Source organism: Bufo gargarizans, chromosome 2, assembly GCF_014858855.1.
Source record: "Bufo gargarizans isolate SCDJY-AF-19 chromosome 2, ASM1485885v1, whole genome shotgun sequence".
NCBI classification, from domain to species: Eukaryota; Metazoa; Chordata; class Amphibia; order Anura; family Bufonidae; genus Bufo; species Bufo gargarizans.
The window spans coordinates 350,185,031-350,200,418 of NC_058081.1; the positions used below are offsets into that span (position 1 = coordinate 350,185,031).

General features: G+C 41.3%; 1 protein-coding gene across 2 annotated transcripts in view; it reads right to left on the reverse strand.

Annotated features, from left to right (window-relative positions):
• Positions 1–1,027: 1,027 nt before the first annotated feature.
• UIMC1 (ubiquitin interaction motif containing 1) overlaps positions 1,028–15,388 on the reverse strand; it is a 143,260-nt gene continuing 128,899 nt past the window's right edge. The window contains exons 9-12 of one of the 2 annotated variants that reach the window (XM_044280699.1): positions 14,573–14,696; positions 12,139–12,202; positions 5,713–5,749; positions 1,028–1,525 (exon numbers count right to left, since the gene is read on the reverse strand). In XM_044280699.1, coding sequence (XP_044136634.1) covers positions 1,342–1,525; positions 5,713–5,749; positions 12,139–12,202; positions 14,573–14,696 — 409 coding nt within the window. In that variant the 3' untranslated portion in view covers positions 1,028–1,341. Of the gene's footprint in view, positions 1,526–5,712; positions 5,750–12,138; positions 12,203–14,572; positions 14,697–15,388 lie in introns of those variants that run through there. The other variant, XM_044280700.1, reaches the window with a different exon arrangement.

Here is a 15,388-nt window from a genome sequence, read left to right on the forward strand (position 1 = left end):
AAGCACTGCTGCCTCTTCGCAGCTTAGCAAGCACAAAGCCCGACATGTTATAGCAGCTGTGCTCAATTGAATGGGGCTCAGCTGCAACTAGGCCAAGTGACCAATGAATGTGAGGTCATTGGCCTAGGAAGAGGTCACAGTGCTCACCGGAGCGCCGCAACCCCTTCAAACAGCTGATTAGTGGGGCAACTGGGAATCGCAGATGCCCACTGATCAGATATTGATGACCTAACCTGTAGATAGGCCATCAATCTAAGACTAATAAAGACCTCCAAGAGTGGCTAATCCGTGTTGGTGATCATACTTACCTGGTCCCAGCTGCTGGGTTCAGTCTCTGTTGCTCCCAGGCCAGCTCTTTCTCTACCTGCGGCGCTGAAAAGAACATCCGGCGACATGGAGACACGTGACCACTGCAGCCAATCATAGGCTTCAGCGATATGATTACCACTGTGGGTCAGCCACCCTGGGAAGTCTTTATTGGTCTTGGATAATCCCTTTAATGGCTTTTACCCCAGTGATGTTTGATGTTTAGTTTCAACCCAGTAGATCTTCCCTATGGAGTGGACAGGCAGAGGCTGGTGATGGAGGAAAAAAAAAAAGCAGAACATGATTAAAAATTTTATACCATATTATACCAAGTGCAACATATGGATTCAGGATGTGGATGCATCTGTTGTGCGAAGTGGCACACAGGCTTTGCAGATTTGAGAGTGGCAGGTTAATTCTGTGCACAGCTAGTCCCACTTCACCCCACAGATGTTCAGTAAAGGCAAGGATAAGGTGTGAAAGACATAAGTAGACAGGTAGAGCCTTGAGATAAGGTTCATCCTCTTGCTGGAAGAATCCAAAGTGTATTGTGAGAGTGAGCATAAGGATAATTATGGCAGGATGAAGGTGTATTCTCACATGCAGAATTGCACCAGTAGCAGAAAAGAATGCAATAGCAATACATAAGTATTAAAGATAAGAAACCTTACCACCGACATAAAACTGATGCAAGAAGTAAAACACACACAATGGAGAAAAGAAGACTCTTTATTCTGTTATATCCAGACTGATATGTAAAGTGGTATCTTTCCAGCAAAAAATATAACCTTCATTGTGGACCATAAGGAAATAAAATATAATCATAAATTATATATTTACATCTGCAGGCACAATCTAAAATACACAGGCAAGTATAATAATGAAGACATCAGCTCTTTTTGTGGAAACGTTCTTGTGCAGAGTTCGTATTGTGCTTTACCTGTACAAACTACAGACAGACAAACAAACAGAGATACGGGTTACAGACTGTACAGACTTTCAACATTTGGTCATGAACTTGACATGTAGTGCTGGTCACATCCTACGTCTCTTCCCCCGGCGGCCGGCTCCTCTGCTGCCAGGCCGACGGCTAAACTGCTTCTTGAAGTCAACAAGGCAATCTGTGGCTTCTGAGATGGCTACAAAAGATCTGATCGGAGAGTCGCTGAGGTTCAGATGCTCAGAGCTAAAATGGGCGCCATGTTCTTCTCTGGGAGGGCTGGACAATGTGAAAATAAAAAGAATAACTGGGACACGTGTATAATATATGAAAAATATGTGGCTATTGTCTATTTCACATTTTCTAAAGAGGCTTCATTCCCTCGCGCCCAAAAAAGGAATCCGTGAGAGTATTACCAAAGGCTAATCACAAAGTAGACCACATTTTCCATTCATATTGCTACATTTTCCATTCATATTGCTATCGAGCAAAGTAATAAGCTTTTCTATACAAAATGCCAGATACTTCATCTGTATGTTTTATTGTAAAGTTATAGCCAAATCTAAAAAGGTGTCTGCCAAACTTATCCACGAACTACATGGAGTCCAGGATACATCCGATACCAGGGTCCGATGTTGGGTAATAAAGAGCGCTAAACAATGATAAAACAAGTCAACTGGCAGAGACTGTACACCTGCCGATGGAAAGGGCACGTGGGTGAGATGATTACTATGTAGGCGTTTGTTCTTCTGTCACCCGGTGGGAGTGTGTAAATGCGCTGACAATTGCTTGAGCAAAGGTTTGTTCCCAATGAGACCCTTAAAGCGGTTGTCTCACTTCAGCAAATGGCATTCATCATGTAGAGAAAGTTAATACAAGGCACTCACTAATGTATTGTGATTGTCCATATTGCTTCCTTTACTAGATTGATTCATTTTTCTATCCAATTATACACTGCTCGTATCCATGGTTATGACCACCCTGCAATCCAGTGGCGGTGGTCGGGCTTGCACCAGTGGGAGCATGATAAATGCCATTTGATGAAGTGAGACAACCCCTTTAAATTATTGCATATACATCTGACCCGGAATAAATGTGCTCGCTATGCTTTTCTTATCTTCAGCTAACAGGCTTGTTTGTATATGGCAAGACTATGGCTAACCGAAGTCTTTGTATCTTGCACAGCATCACCAGGCACTGTGCTTTTGATGACACATACCTGTATTGTCATATACATAGTACATTTCCTAGAATATATGTAGCTATATAACCATTAATATTAGAATACTAATATTAAAATTTGCAACTTTTCTCTGGAACTTTGAAAAGGTGACCAAATAATGAATGTGGTCTCCAAGGAAACATTTAATGAATTCATTGAATTCAAGAAGTAACACATTTTTGGTGCAAATCTACACCTGCTCATAGCAGGCTTAGATCAGATTTTCTGAGAGTTCAACATGGTTGCACCTTTTCATTATGCAAATCACTGAAACTACCTTCTCCAGAAATGACAGTCTCAGTGAAGGAAGGCTGAGCACATCCACCAGTGACTGAATACAGTATATATGTACATCCTACAATGTCCCTGCACTACATAAAACAGCAATACACAACTTATAACAATCAGAAATTACCGGAGTTTAACCCCCTTCCTTAACAGGCCAATTTTTCAGTTTTAGCAATCGGCCTATCTAACTGCAAATACAGTATCTCACAAAAGTGAGTACAACCCTCATATTTTAGCAAATATTTTATTCTATCTTTCCATGGGACAAAACAAAAGACATAACACTTTGATACAATGTAACACCCCTTAGTGAAAATGGCCAACTTGTGATTTTTATATGTTGTTCCCCTAAGGCAGGGGTGGCCAACCTTACGACACAAAGAGCCCAAAAAAAAAAAAATAATTATGACTAGCAGGAGCCACAAGCTATACATCGCGCAGTTGTGATTTTTTTTTTTTGTTACGGCGTTCACCGCATAGGAAATTTTTTGATATTTTAATAGTTCACACTTATTCGGGCATGGCGATATGTAATATGTTTATTTTTTATTGTTTGTAAATTTTATATGTAAAATTGGGAAAGGGAGAGATTTAAACTTTTAGAATTGTGTCTTTTTTTTTTAAAACTTTTATTTATTTTTATATTTACTATTAGCCCCCTTAGGGGCTAGAACCTGGGATATTTCATCCCTTGTCCTATTCACCCTGATAGAGCTCTATCAGGGTGAATAGGACTTCTCACTCTCCCCGTACAATGGCAGCCAGGGCTCTGATCGGAACTGCTACCAATGAAGAGGGGGGAGGGGACCCTGTGGCCACTGCCACCAATGATGCTAATAATTGGGGGGGGGGGGCTGCAGCCCCAATGGTTAGAATTTATAATACTGGGGGGGGCACTGCGCCACCAATGAATGTAATTAACACATTAATTCACGTATAGGAGGCAGCGGGTACCGGCAGCGGTATCACATACCCGGCCTCTCCGCGGATCGCGCATGCCCTGTTATTGAGGACGGGTGCCAGGTATGTGATAACGCCGCCAACACCTGCTGTCTCCGATACTTATTACTGCTCCCCTTCTCCCCCCTGCTATCTACCCATCAGTGGCAGCCGTGTCACAGCAAAGAGGGAGAGACTCCCTTCTTCTCTACTGTGCTAGTGAAGAGAACATGGTAGGTGCTGAGAGCGGCACATGCCATGTTCTCTATTAGGCTGCGTAGCTGATTCCCATCTCTACTGCAAGAGCCGCACTTGAAGCGGCAAAGAGCCGCCCTAAGGTATTCATCTTGTGATTTTGGACATTTTTTTTTATATATATATATTTTTATAAATGAAAAAAATATGCATTTGTTTGTATATTTTATGCAGAAAAAACACCCCTGCTAAAATAAATATCTAGATTTTAAAAATAAAAAATTAGTGTATGCTTGTATATTTTACACACACAGCTTACACTTACATACTATTGCTAAAACTAATCAATATATCCATCTATCAATATATATATAAAATACATATTTTTTTATTTTATTTTTAAAAAGGGGCAGGATATTTGTATGCGCGTGTGCATAGTCTGCTATACTATTGTGAATACTAGTAACTATTGCTATAACTATTTTTTTATTTTCTGTATTACTTTTTTATATTTTTTTTACATTTATTAATGTTATTTTAAACTTACTTATTTTTTACGTGAATTAACCCCTTCCTGCCACAGTCAAGGCAGAAAGGGGTTAGTTCACAGCCTGCAGGCTGACAGTTAATTTTACAGCCAGTAGGTGGTGCTCTCACATAAGAAAAAGCGCTCCCTGACGGCTTTTAGATTTTGCAATGTGGTAGATGTTTGTAGTGCAGAGGTTATCCAAACCTGGAACATTCACCCACAATGCCTGGGCCCCTCATACAGAGAATACTTACCTGGTCCCTGATCAGTGGTGTATCTTGGTTTTATGCTGCCCTAGGCGAGACTAAACTCGGGCACCCCCCTAATGTAAATTTGACCCACCCCTTCTCCCCCCTCTAACCACTCAACGGGTCCCAACCCCCTTACCCCATAAAACAACTAAGTAATAGATTTTTTGTGAATTACTGTAATTTAAGTACTTACAGTTTTTGAAGACAGCAGGCTCAGGGATCAGTGCATTGGTGGCCGGGGCCTGGCCTCAGTGTTCACGGTGACCGTGTGCAGGATCCATTCTGCACTTGGACGGCAACGCGTGGACGCAAAAGGCAGGGGAGGTCGGGAGGAAGTCAGGAGGAGGAGGAAGTAAGTCTTTCAATTCCTTCACTATGCGGCGTCTGCGATACCGCTCGTATAGTGAAGGATCGGATCGGACAAGGAGCCATACAAATATTTAGCATATTGTGTAACTATCACTAAGCAAACAAGGCATTTTGCCGCCCCATTGGCAAGTGCCTCCCTAGGCAAATGCCTTGTTTGCCTTGTGATAGATACACCCCTGTCCCTGATGCCTGTGTCCTTCTGGATTCCACCACGGCCGTCGCTGCATCTCCCCGTTGTGCAGATCACAACATCCATTGATGGAAGGGTACAACCAATAGTAGGCTGTGCCGCTGACCTGCTCTCCCTATCGAGGGGTGTTGTGATCTGCACAATGGGGAGATGCAGTGACGGCCGTGGAGGGATCCAGAAGGATACAGGCGCCAGGGACCAGGCAAGTATTCTCTTAAAAAAGTGTTACAAATATTACATTATCATACACATTAAAGTCTGCAACTAGAAGAACCCCAGAAGGGGGGTAAACCTAGGTTGGGGAGAAAGAATGTGCTGGCTTTAATGTGTACGATAAGCATGTTTTTAACACAGTATATGAACTAAGGGCGATAGCTACAGAATTTCTTAGTAGTAAAGAAACCATTTACATGCTACAATTCAACCATAGCACAGAAACCATAATGACTATTTGAATGCAGGATCAATTGTGATAGGACTTACCTCAGGTGGGAGGGTTCTGGAGCATTACCGTTTGTTTCTGTAATAAAAAACAAAAGCAAGAAGTTTACCAACGTCGTATAGGGGACATACACCAAATCAAGTACATACAAAGGGGGACATTTATTAAGAAAAACTTAAGTCCCTCTGTGCTGCTGGTGGAAGCAAAGTTATGTAGAAGCACAGGCGCCTAGGCGTTTGGCGCTTCCTCCAGTAAGCCATGTGACAGACTTAAATCTACAACCTTGCTGGCGTAGATGTACGCCATTTTCCATGCCAAAAACTGGCGTTGAAAATCAAAATGAGATGGGCCTCTCGGCCCGCCCACCAGCTTCACCATTACACCCCCTTTTCTCACCACTTCGGAAAAAGACTCTTTTCTTCTATGCTAATGGGACGCCATAGGTGCTGGTTTATTAAGTGTTCTGCAATATCAATTAGCCCTAGAAATGCACATAGAAGCTCTAAGGAAGACTCGAAATGCTACTATACAATATTCTACTATTATACTCAGAATTATTGCTATGGAGTACTAATATATCTAAGTATATAAAAACAATCCTTATTAAATGAATTACAAGTATACATGATAAGACAATTTGGCAGAGATAGACATCATGTTAAACTAGATACAGACAAAATATGACTGAGACGCCCCTTAGCAAGGTAAGTCGCCTCAAGAATCAATGTTGGAGTATATCCTACAAAACCCCCCGATACTGCTACTGCTATCTATAGCGCCAAAGATGCACAACTGGTAGGTATTAAATAAATTGATGACCAATCGTCTATAGGAGGTCCCAGACCCTAATGCAGTGCCATAGATATAGTACACAAGTGATATCAAATGTTGTTTTGCAGCCTCAGTGTCACACCTCCTTAATCCATCACAATCTCCAGTACATAATTGTAACTGAACAATGGCGCAGAGAGTGCAATTCAACAAATAAATCACCCCACATAGACTCCGAAGCCTTGGTTTAAGAATATCTTCTCAGCTATAATCACATAAATAGTATCTAACATAAGTCGCTGCTAGGATGACTCAATCATCTGACACCTGCATGCGCGTTTCGCTCCTCAAAGCTTTGTCAGGAGGCAATGTCAGTGATAAAATGGGGGTATATGTAATGGGAGAACAGGATAATGTCATTGAATGTTGTGCGCTGATATTGCTGCGAATCCGCCATGATGTGCGGCCTCCTCGTTCGGTGCTTCCACGTCACCACGCCACGCAAGGATACGCAGCGCAATAACATGTGATGAAGCACGTCCCAGCTGAGGTCGCACAGCGCATGCCTTGGATCGCGCCCTAGCGCACACCTGTGACCAAGATCTTAAAGGGAAAAGGGTGCTGCATGGACATAAAGACAACAGATGCCATGAACTTCTAAGTATTAGCCCACAGTAAAATATATAAGATTTAGGGGCCTGTATTAGTCATATACTGATTGATAAAACCACAATATTCACCGAAACCATGAAATAGTTACATGTTGACTACGCTCACTAATAATATGGACCTACATGTATAATGTGGATACACCAATTTATAAATACCTAAACTAATGAAATCATTAAGTAAAAAAAAACATTTGTTGTAGTTCAGAGTATTCATCTCAAAAAGGGCAATATAAAAACATAATTGGTGGCACAATGGGAGGACCCGCCTCAGTGGATACTGTAGCCCCCTACCCCAGTACCTACAATGAATGTAATTACTCATATATAAAAAGTGTACAAATTCACAAAAATTGATTAAAATTGAACACCAATTATAGGAAAATCGATATGCACCTCCCCCACAATAACTGCTAATGTGCAGAATAGTGCAAAACCTAATATTACAAAATACAACAATTAATACGTAAAAAGTGTTGTGATTCAACAAGAGGGATGTAGTCAGAAAACCAGAATCCACAAAATGTGGAATGAGTACGTTCCTCAATTAAGTGACTCATGCCTAATAGTGAATTGGAAATATTACCAAATGAATAATACATTATAAAAAGTTATTTATTTGTACGTGCTGGGTTTGGGTTAAGTATAATTATCTTGCCTATAGAGAGAGGTTTTTGTAGGTTATTTATTGCTGCTTTTCGTCTGCGACATCCCAGATTCTCTCAGTTCAGTGCTTGAAGAAACTGCTAGATTATCAGACTTTCTTGAAAATGAGATGCCGTGTCAAAAAGCACTTTAGCGCTTATACCTACTATAATGTAATGAAGTAGTGTCTCCCTTTTTAGTCTGTGTTAGTCTACAGGCAGAATGCAGACTGCCATGTTACCTGGATGTTTCCTAAGGTGTTTTTATTTTTATTTTATTTTTTTACTCAGTTACTAAGATATGCAAAAAAAAATATTTTTTATGGGGAGAATTTAAAATAATCATTAATTATCTCACCGACCCACTGCCATCTCCCGCTACTCACCACTTCCTGGTCCCGGGCTCAACACACAGGAAGTGGCTTGGACTGCCCACACAGCCAGCCACTGGCTGAGGTAGGTCATTTACACAGCTTTTTACATGAAATTCCTGAATCAACTAGCTTAGACAGGAGGAGGATTGGGGACCTGACAAGTGCTCTAGGACTGACATAGGATAAAACATATTTACATTTATAACTCCATTAATGTCATATGACAAATTTACCCATGTGACAAAGTAGTCACTTGGTCATGCAGGGGTAGATTTAACCACATTCGTTCATGTCATGGCTATTTAAGGGATTGTCCAGACTACCATCTTCAGGATAGGTCTTCAGTATCAGTTCAAAAGGAGTTTGACTTCACCCCCACCCCCAATTGTGTTTGAAGGGGGTGCAGTGTAATTACTGATGTTTGTCCTATTCAAATGAATGGGAGAGGAAGTTGTAATTCCACTGCACCACCACAAGCTCGGCATCATGCACTGTAGCCCCTTCAAACAGCTGATCGGCGCGGGTGTCGGGAGTCGGACCCACAACCATCTGATACTGGTGATCTATTCTGAGGATAGGTTCTCAATATCTGAAGGCCAGACAGCTCCTTTAATACACAGTGGCAGGAAACTACAAGAAATTCTACACACTTTTCCAACAAAGGCTGTTTTTTCTATATCCCTGTTTGTACTCAATAGAAGGGAAGAAAAGTCTGTAAAAATTATTTTCATTAAGAAGGTATCCACAGGGGGAAATAGCTAGTAATGAGCGATTCTCTACTACATGCTCGTGGTCAAGGGTCTACAAAATCAACACAAGACAAGTAGTACTCAGTGGCAACGCGTGGCTTTCTGTAAAATGAGCGACAAAACTAAAAGTCTCATAGGGAGTCTCATAAATATCCTTTACAATTCTCTGCATGCCAAGTTATGTTTTGATTGTGATGTCGAACATTTCCCTAGTGGATTTCGTGTATGGTTTTCATCACTCTTTGAAAAATTTCGTAAATCTGCTATTTAAAATTATATCCATGGCACTGTAAAAGTCTTGTTTCTTGGGCTTCAATCTTGAATTCTAATCAACTTAAAATATAAAAATAAAAGAAAGGCTTGTAAGTGTTAGCTTTTTACATTACCTGCTCACAAAATTAACCACTGAAGTGTGAAATCTGCAACAAAAACCCGTGATATATATAGGGCATGCTTAAAATTAGCAAATCCACAGCATGCCCTCAAATCAGCACAGCAATTTTCATCAGGGGTGAATATTTTTTTTATAAATCCCCTCTCATTTCCATCGTGCTGTACCTTTGTGAGGTGCAGAATCTGCAGTGAAAACTGTTACGTCTGAACGTTTCCTATGCGTTTTGACCAATAGCGCAAATTTCCATCAGTCAGTTTTTAGTACCACAGGGGGTCTCATTCTATTGTTCTAATGGAGCAATAGGTTATGCCGTCCCATTCATTCTCTATGGGAGTGCTGGAGATAGCTGTTCTAGGGATCCGTGGGTGTCAGGACCCCCAGCGTTCAGATAGGAGATAGCTTATAAACTTGGCACGACCCATTTAAGGCTAAGGTTATATGCTCATGTTACACAAAGATCATATTGTCCAGTATGGAGTTTAATGCACGTTGTGTTCAGCTGGAATGCAAAGAATTCTTTTTGTGTGTCTAACTGCACCCACTTTTGCCACTTTATATCATGTGACCAAAAACAGGGGCTTAAAAGGGTTCTCCAGGACTGAAATGAATGGCCCATCCTTAAGATAGGTCTGCAATATCAAGTCTGCAAGCGTCCCTCTACCAGCACCCCCACTGATCAGGTGTAGCTCCAGAAACAGGGACTGGATGTACAAAGCGCAATACACTGTGTGGTGGACGGAGCCGATTCCTCCAGTGTTGCTCCATTCACTTGAATGTGACATGGCAGTAACCAACTCTGTTCACTGCTGTGCAGTTCTGGAGCAGAGCTAGTGCAGAACAGCTGATCGGTGGGGTAACAGGAGATGGGCCGATGCTGATCTGATATTGGGGATCTATGAAGATAGGCCATCAATATAAAAGTCCCGGAGAAGCCCTTTAAATGTACAACACAGAGGAGGTACTTCTTGATCTCCTCTTCAGCTAACCTTCTATGATAGAAGTTCTACCAGTGAATCATGGAAAAAAGCTGCCTTGTGAAACTGTATGGTAGAAAGGAAATTGACCCATTGAATAAAGGCCTCTCAGTCCCCATCTGTCAACTTCTGGACTATGGGGCTAACAGTAACCGCTGCAGCCAATGACGAGCCTCAGTGTTGATGTGTCTCCAAGCAGTATGTGACATGGGGCTTGTGGGACATGTCACCTATGAGGCCAGTCATTGATTGAAGCAGTATATGTGACCCCATCAATACAGAAGTTGATAGACAGGGACTGATGGGGAACATAATTGACTAAGGCTACTTTCACACCAGTGTTTTTGCTGGGTCCGTCATGGATCAGCAAAAACACTTCTGTTGTGTTAATACAACAGTCTGCATCCGTTATGAACGGATCCGGTTGTATTATCTTTAACATAGCCTAGACAGATCCGTCATGAACACTATTGAAAGTCAATGGGGGACGGATCAGTTTTCTATTGTGTCAGAGAACAGGGCTCCGTCCCCATTGACTGACGTCGTGAGTCATGACAGATCCATCTTGCTCTGCACCACATCGCGGACAGAAAAACACTGCTTGCAGCATTATTCTGTCCACAATGGGGACGCAACCAAACGAAACAGAATGCACTCTGGTGCACTCTGTTTCGTTAAGTTCAGTTTTGTCTCCATTGACAATGAATGGGGACAAAACGGAAGCGTTTTCCCCCTGCTAATGAGATCCTTAGAGAAATATGATGTCCATGGCAAGCTTAAAGGGATTTTCCATGACTAAGATATTTATTACCTAATTTCAGGCAGATGGGGAGAGGAGGGTGAGGGAGGGGTTCGACAACTGGGACCTCCTCTGATCAGCTGTTACTGGCAAGTGTGGTTCCATAAGTAAACAGTGTATAGAGCAGCAACGCTACAGCTCTGTAGATGGTGTAGTGGCCATTCATGGGTACCGCTAATGCTCCTATTCAAGTGAATGCAGTACCCCAGAACAGCCACTGTTTACTTCCTTCCGCTAACAGCAGACCGATGGGGGTGCCCGGAGTCATACCCTTATTTTAACCCTATAGACAGGTCTTTCATCAGCTGTATACTTCAGGAAGATTTCCAGATGAATACATCATCTAATGCTGCACCATATACATTTTTATGCCCTGGCTCTCTGTGTAGGAAAGTCAATACATACCTGAGGAAGACCGAAAGGATATTCTTTAGACCTCCATCTGGTGACTTAAGGATACCTATAGATATGCTTGACATATAGGCCAAAAACACCTCCTAGTGTATATATTAAATGTAGGGCTCTAAGAAAGTGTGCACAGAGCATTAAAGGGGTATTCCCATCTCAGAAATTGATGGAATATCACTAGGATATGCCATCAATGTCTGGAACCCACTCCTATCCTCAGAAGTCAAGGAGAGTGCACCATGCAAGTGTGGCCACCATCTATTTCTGACTAGTGAATGGAGAGGTGGCCATGCATGCATTATGCGCTTTCCATTCACCGCTATAGGACTTCTGAAAATAGCTAAACATGCTTGCTTGGCTATTTTCAGAAATGCCATAGCGGTGAATAGAGAATATGCAACACATGCGCGCTGTGCTCTTCTTCACTTCAGGGGCCCCTTTCTGGAGATAAGACTGGGCCAGAGGTTTCTGCACCTATCTGACACTGATGGCATATGCTAGCGATATACCATCCATGTCTGAGATGTAAAGTGGTTGTCTGACAGTTCTTAAAAATCTGCAGGGTAGCAGCCTAAATACTTAATTCACCTGCTAAACAGACAACTCTGCAGGCTGTGGATTAATACAGACATACTGTATAACCTATTTTACACACTGTTATGCTACTTGTCTGTTACATGTCATACCTGCCAGGGAGGATTCTGAATGCTCCAGCATGCTCAGGAGCCTGCAATTACGCTCTGGATATTCCTGCCGAAAATAAAGGACAGACAGGTGTCAGAATCTAGCAGGCAGACAGAGAGAACACTTGTTTACAGGGTAAACTATACAGAACAATATTACTAATGAAACAATTCTCCACAAAAAACAATGGAACTGAGTCAATCCCAGTACGTGACGAGAAAACCATCCAACGTGTTAAGGACGTTATCTTCACACACTTCCTGTTTGCTTTTGAATGGTTCATTTTCATAAAACATAGAACATCTGATCTACTGTATGTTCATAGGAAATGTGAAAATACCTGTGCATCAAATAAGTGCATATTATTTTGTGTACAATGAACCCGCTCACAGACCAAACAGTTTTTCCTCCACAGAGAGGCTACATGTTCCCACTGACAGAGTAGTAGTGCACTGCATGAAGCCCTGCTGCACCTCAGCTTGTGCGTCCAATCATTTAGAAAAATGATAATAGTTCAGGAATGTGCACAGAAATCCTTTTTTTAGTTAAACTAAGAAGCATAACTGGCCAATTGCAGTCCTCTGTCTAGTTACTATGAGAAAAAGAGTCCTGCTCTCCCTCCTAGGCTCCCATGTCCAATACAGGAACCAGCAGGACGCTCGATCTCCTAGTGCACAGACAGGGGCAGCACAAAGTACAGATCGTGGCAAGCCACTGCAGTTATTTCAAAGCAAAATCAGCAATGGAAGTTATTTAGAAAATGATAATTGCAGACATTCCTAGAACATAATAGTTTTTCCATACAACTGGGCACACACTTTAACACTTTCCTGGCACAGCGATTTTCCATTTCGTTTTTTACCCCCTGCATTCCCAGAGCCATAACTTTATTACTTTTCAGTTTACACACACATCAGGGCTTGATTTTTGTGGGACAAGTTGCACTTTCTAATGGCATCAATTTATATTGCATATGATGTAGTGGGAGATTCCAAATAGGATGGAATTAGAAAAAAAAAAAAAAAAAAGCACCAGTTTTATGGGTTTCAGTTTTTTACAGATTCCCTAAGCGGTAAAAGTGATCTGTTCCCTTCATTCTGTGGGTCAGTATGATTACACTGAAACCACATTTATATAGTTGTTCTCATTTTTAATACTGAAAAAAAAAAAAAAAAAAAAAAATAACGTATTTGTTGTGGCGCAATGTGTCGTTTTTATTGATACCATTTTGGAGTGTGTATGACTTTTTGACCACTTTTTATCGTAGGGGATAAATACATTTGCAATTTAATAGCGCAGGTGTTTAGGAATGCAGTGATGAATATGATCTTTATTTTTTATATTAATTATGGGGAAAGGTGGGGGATTTGAATACAGTGCTCGTTTTTCCATAGTCACGACCACCCTGCAATCCCTCAATGGTAGCCGTGCTTACACACTATAGGAAAAAGTGTCGGCCTCTCTGGTGTCTGGGACTATGGGAGTGCCCATACGCTGGTGCTTTTTCCTATAGTGTGCAAGCACGACCTGCGCTGCTGGATTGCAGGGTGGTCGTAACCATGGAAACGAGCAGAGGAAGCAATATGGATAATAACAATACATTAGTAAGAGCCTTGTAATAACTTTCTCTACATGATAAATGCCATTTGCTGAAGTGAGACAACCCCTTAAAATATATTACAATGCAGTGCTGCCATCTGCAAATAACTGAATCCTGGAATAATTATTGGGCACTCGTGTTAAAACGTCTTGTCTTTATTCATGACACTAATATCTAACTGCAAACAGTCTAATCAGGACTCAATATAAGAAAAAAACTTTCTTCACTCCAATCATAGTGTAACATGACGTAACATAACTCGTAAAGGTACATAAGGTCTGCAAGTAGAGAAATACCATCAAGGGGATCTTGTATTTAATTTCCAAATCCAATATCCCTCTCTGTTATGGACCTTATGTTCCCAATCCATATTCCACTTTCTCCACTCCTACTACTTTCAGTGTTTCTATACTACCAGCATGAAACTGTATAAAAGGTTGAGAAGCAGCAGAAACATTTCGGGTTCCTGGATTTAGGATATCCCATATATACTCTCCTATTCTCTTCCCTAATTGTCGCACCGTACTCTCTACATACTGCATTGCACACAATTGGCATTGTATAGAGTATATAATGTGTGTGTATGCACAGTTAATAAAGGATTGTCCCGTGCTGGTTGATATAATTGCGCCAGTTTTTATCACGTGTTTGCATAATGCAAGGCAGGCATTTCCGAATGCATTCCAGCCACATATTCATTCTTTGGTTTCTTTTTGGGAATATACTTGATGCGATCATGGTACCTATGGTCGGTGAACGCTTGGCCACATATCTCTACTCCTCTTTCCTCTGCATGACTGTATTGCAATTGGCTGTGGAGAAATTAACAAACTTACCTTGACGCTTCGGAGTCTCTGGCTCCCCTGGGTTTCTAGCATAGCAGTCTGCAAACAGTTGTCCACATGGGCCTGATAGTCTTTCAGTGGCACCAGTAATTTACAAAGATAACATTTCTCACACCTGTATAACACAAAGAAGCATAGAAGAATTCATAGGGTTGCATACAGGTCCACGTTAAATGTAACCTCCATCTACCACCACTTGGGTATATTCAATCAAACACAGCAGTTACGGTCAAAACCGTATTTGAAAAAGCGCTTCTGTTGCGGTGCATGGGTGCAATAACTGGTTCCCACAGATGAACCATGTAACTAAACGTGTTTAATACAATAAAACATAAATGCAATGTACCCCTTTGGAGGTATTTTTTATGATTGCATTTTTACTCATTTTGGCTGCAAACCATTTTTTTCAATTGGTTTCTATAAAAAATGCTCATCCATTTCTGAGATTAAAGGGTTAAAAATCAGTCTGTTTGCAAGCTGTCACAGTTTGTTTTCTTTGAATCCTGTCATCTGATGGCTCATGTGTAGCTCTTATATCCTGACCTCATAAAACACTTATTTAAGCCTTATTCTTATCAGTTTGATAACAATTGAGCTATAATGAGTGTTTATGAGGTCAGGAGATCAGAGATGAGAGCTACACATGAGCCATCAGATTAAGGGGTTAAAAGAAAACAAACTGTGACAGACTAATTTTTAACCCTTGTATCTCAACAACGGCTGAGCATTTTTAATAAAGACCAATTGAAAAATGATTTTTAGCCCAAAATGAGTAAAATGCAAACATGCCCCAAAAGTGTCCATAGC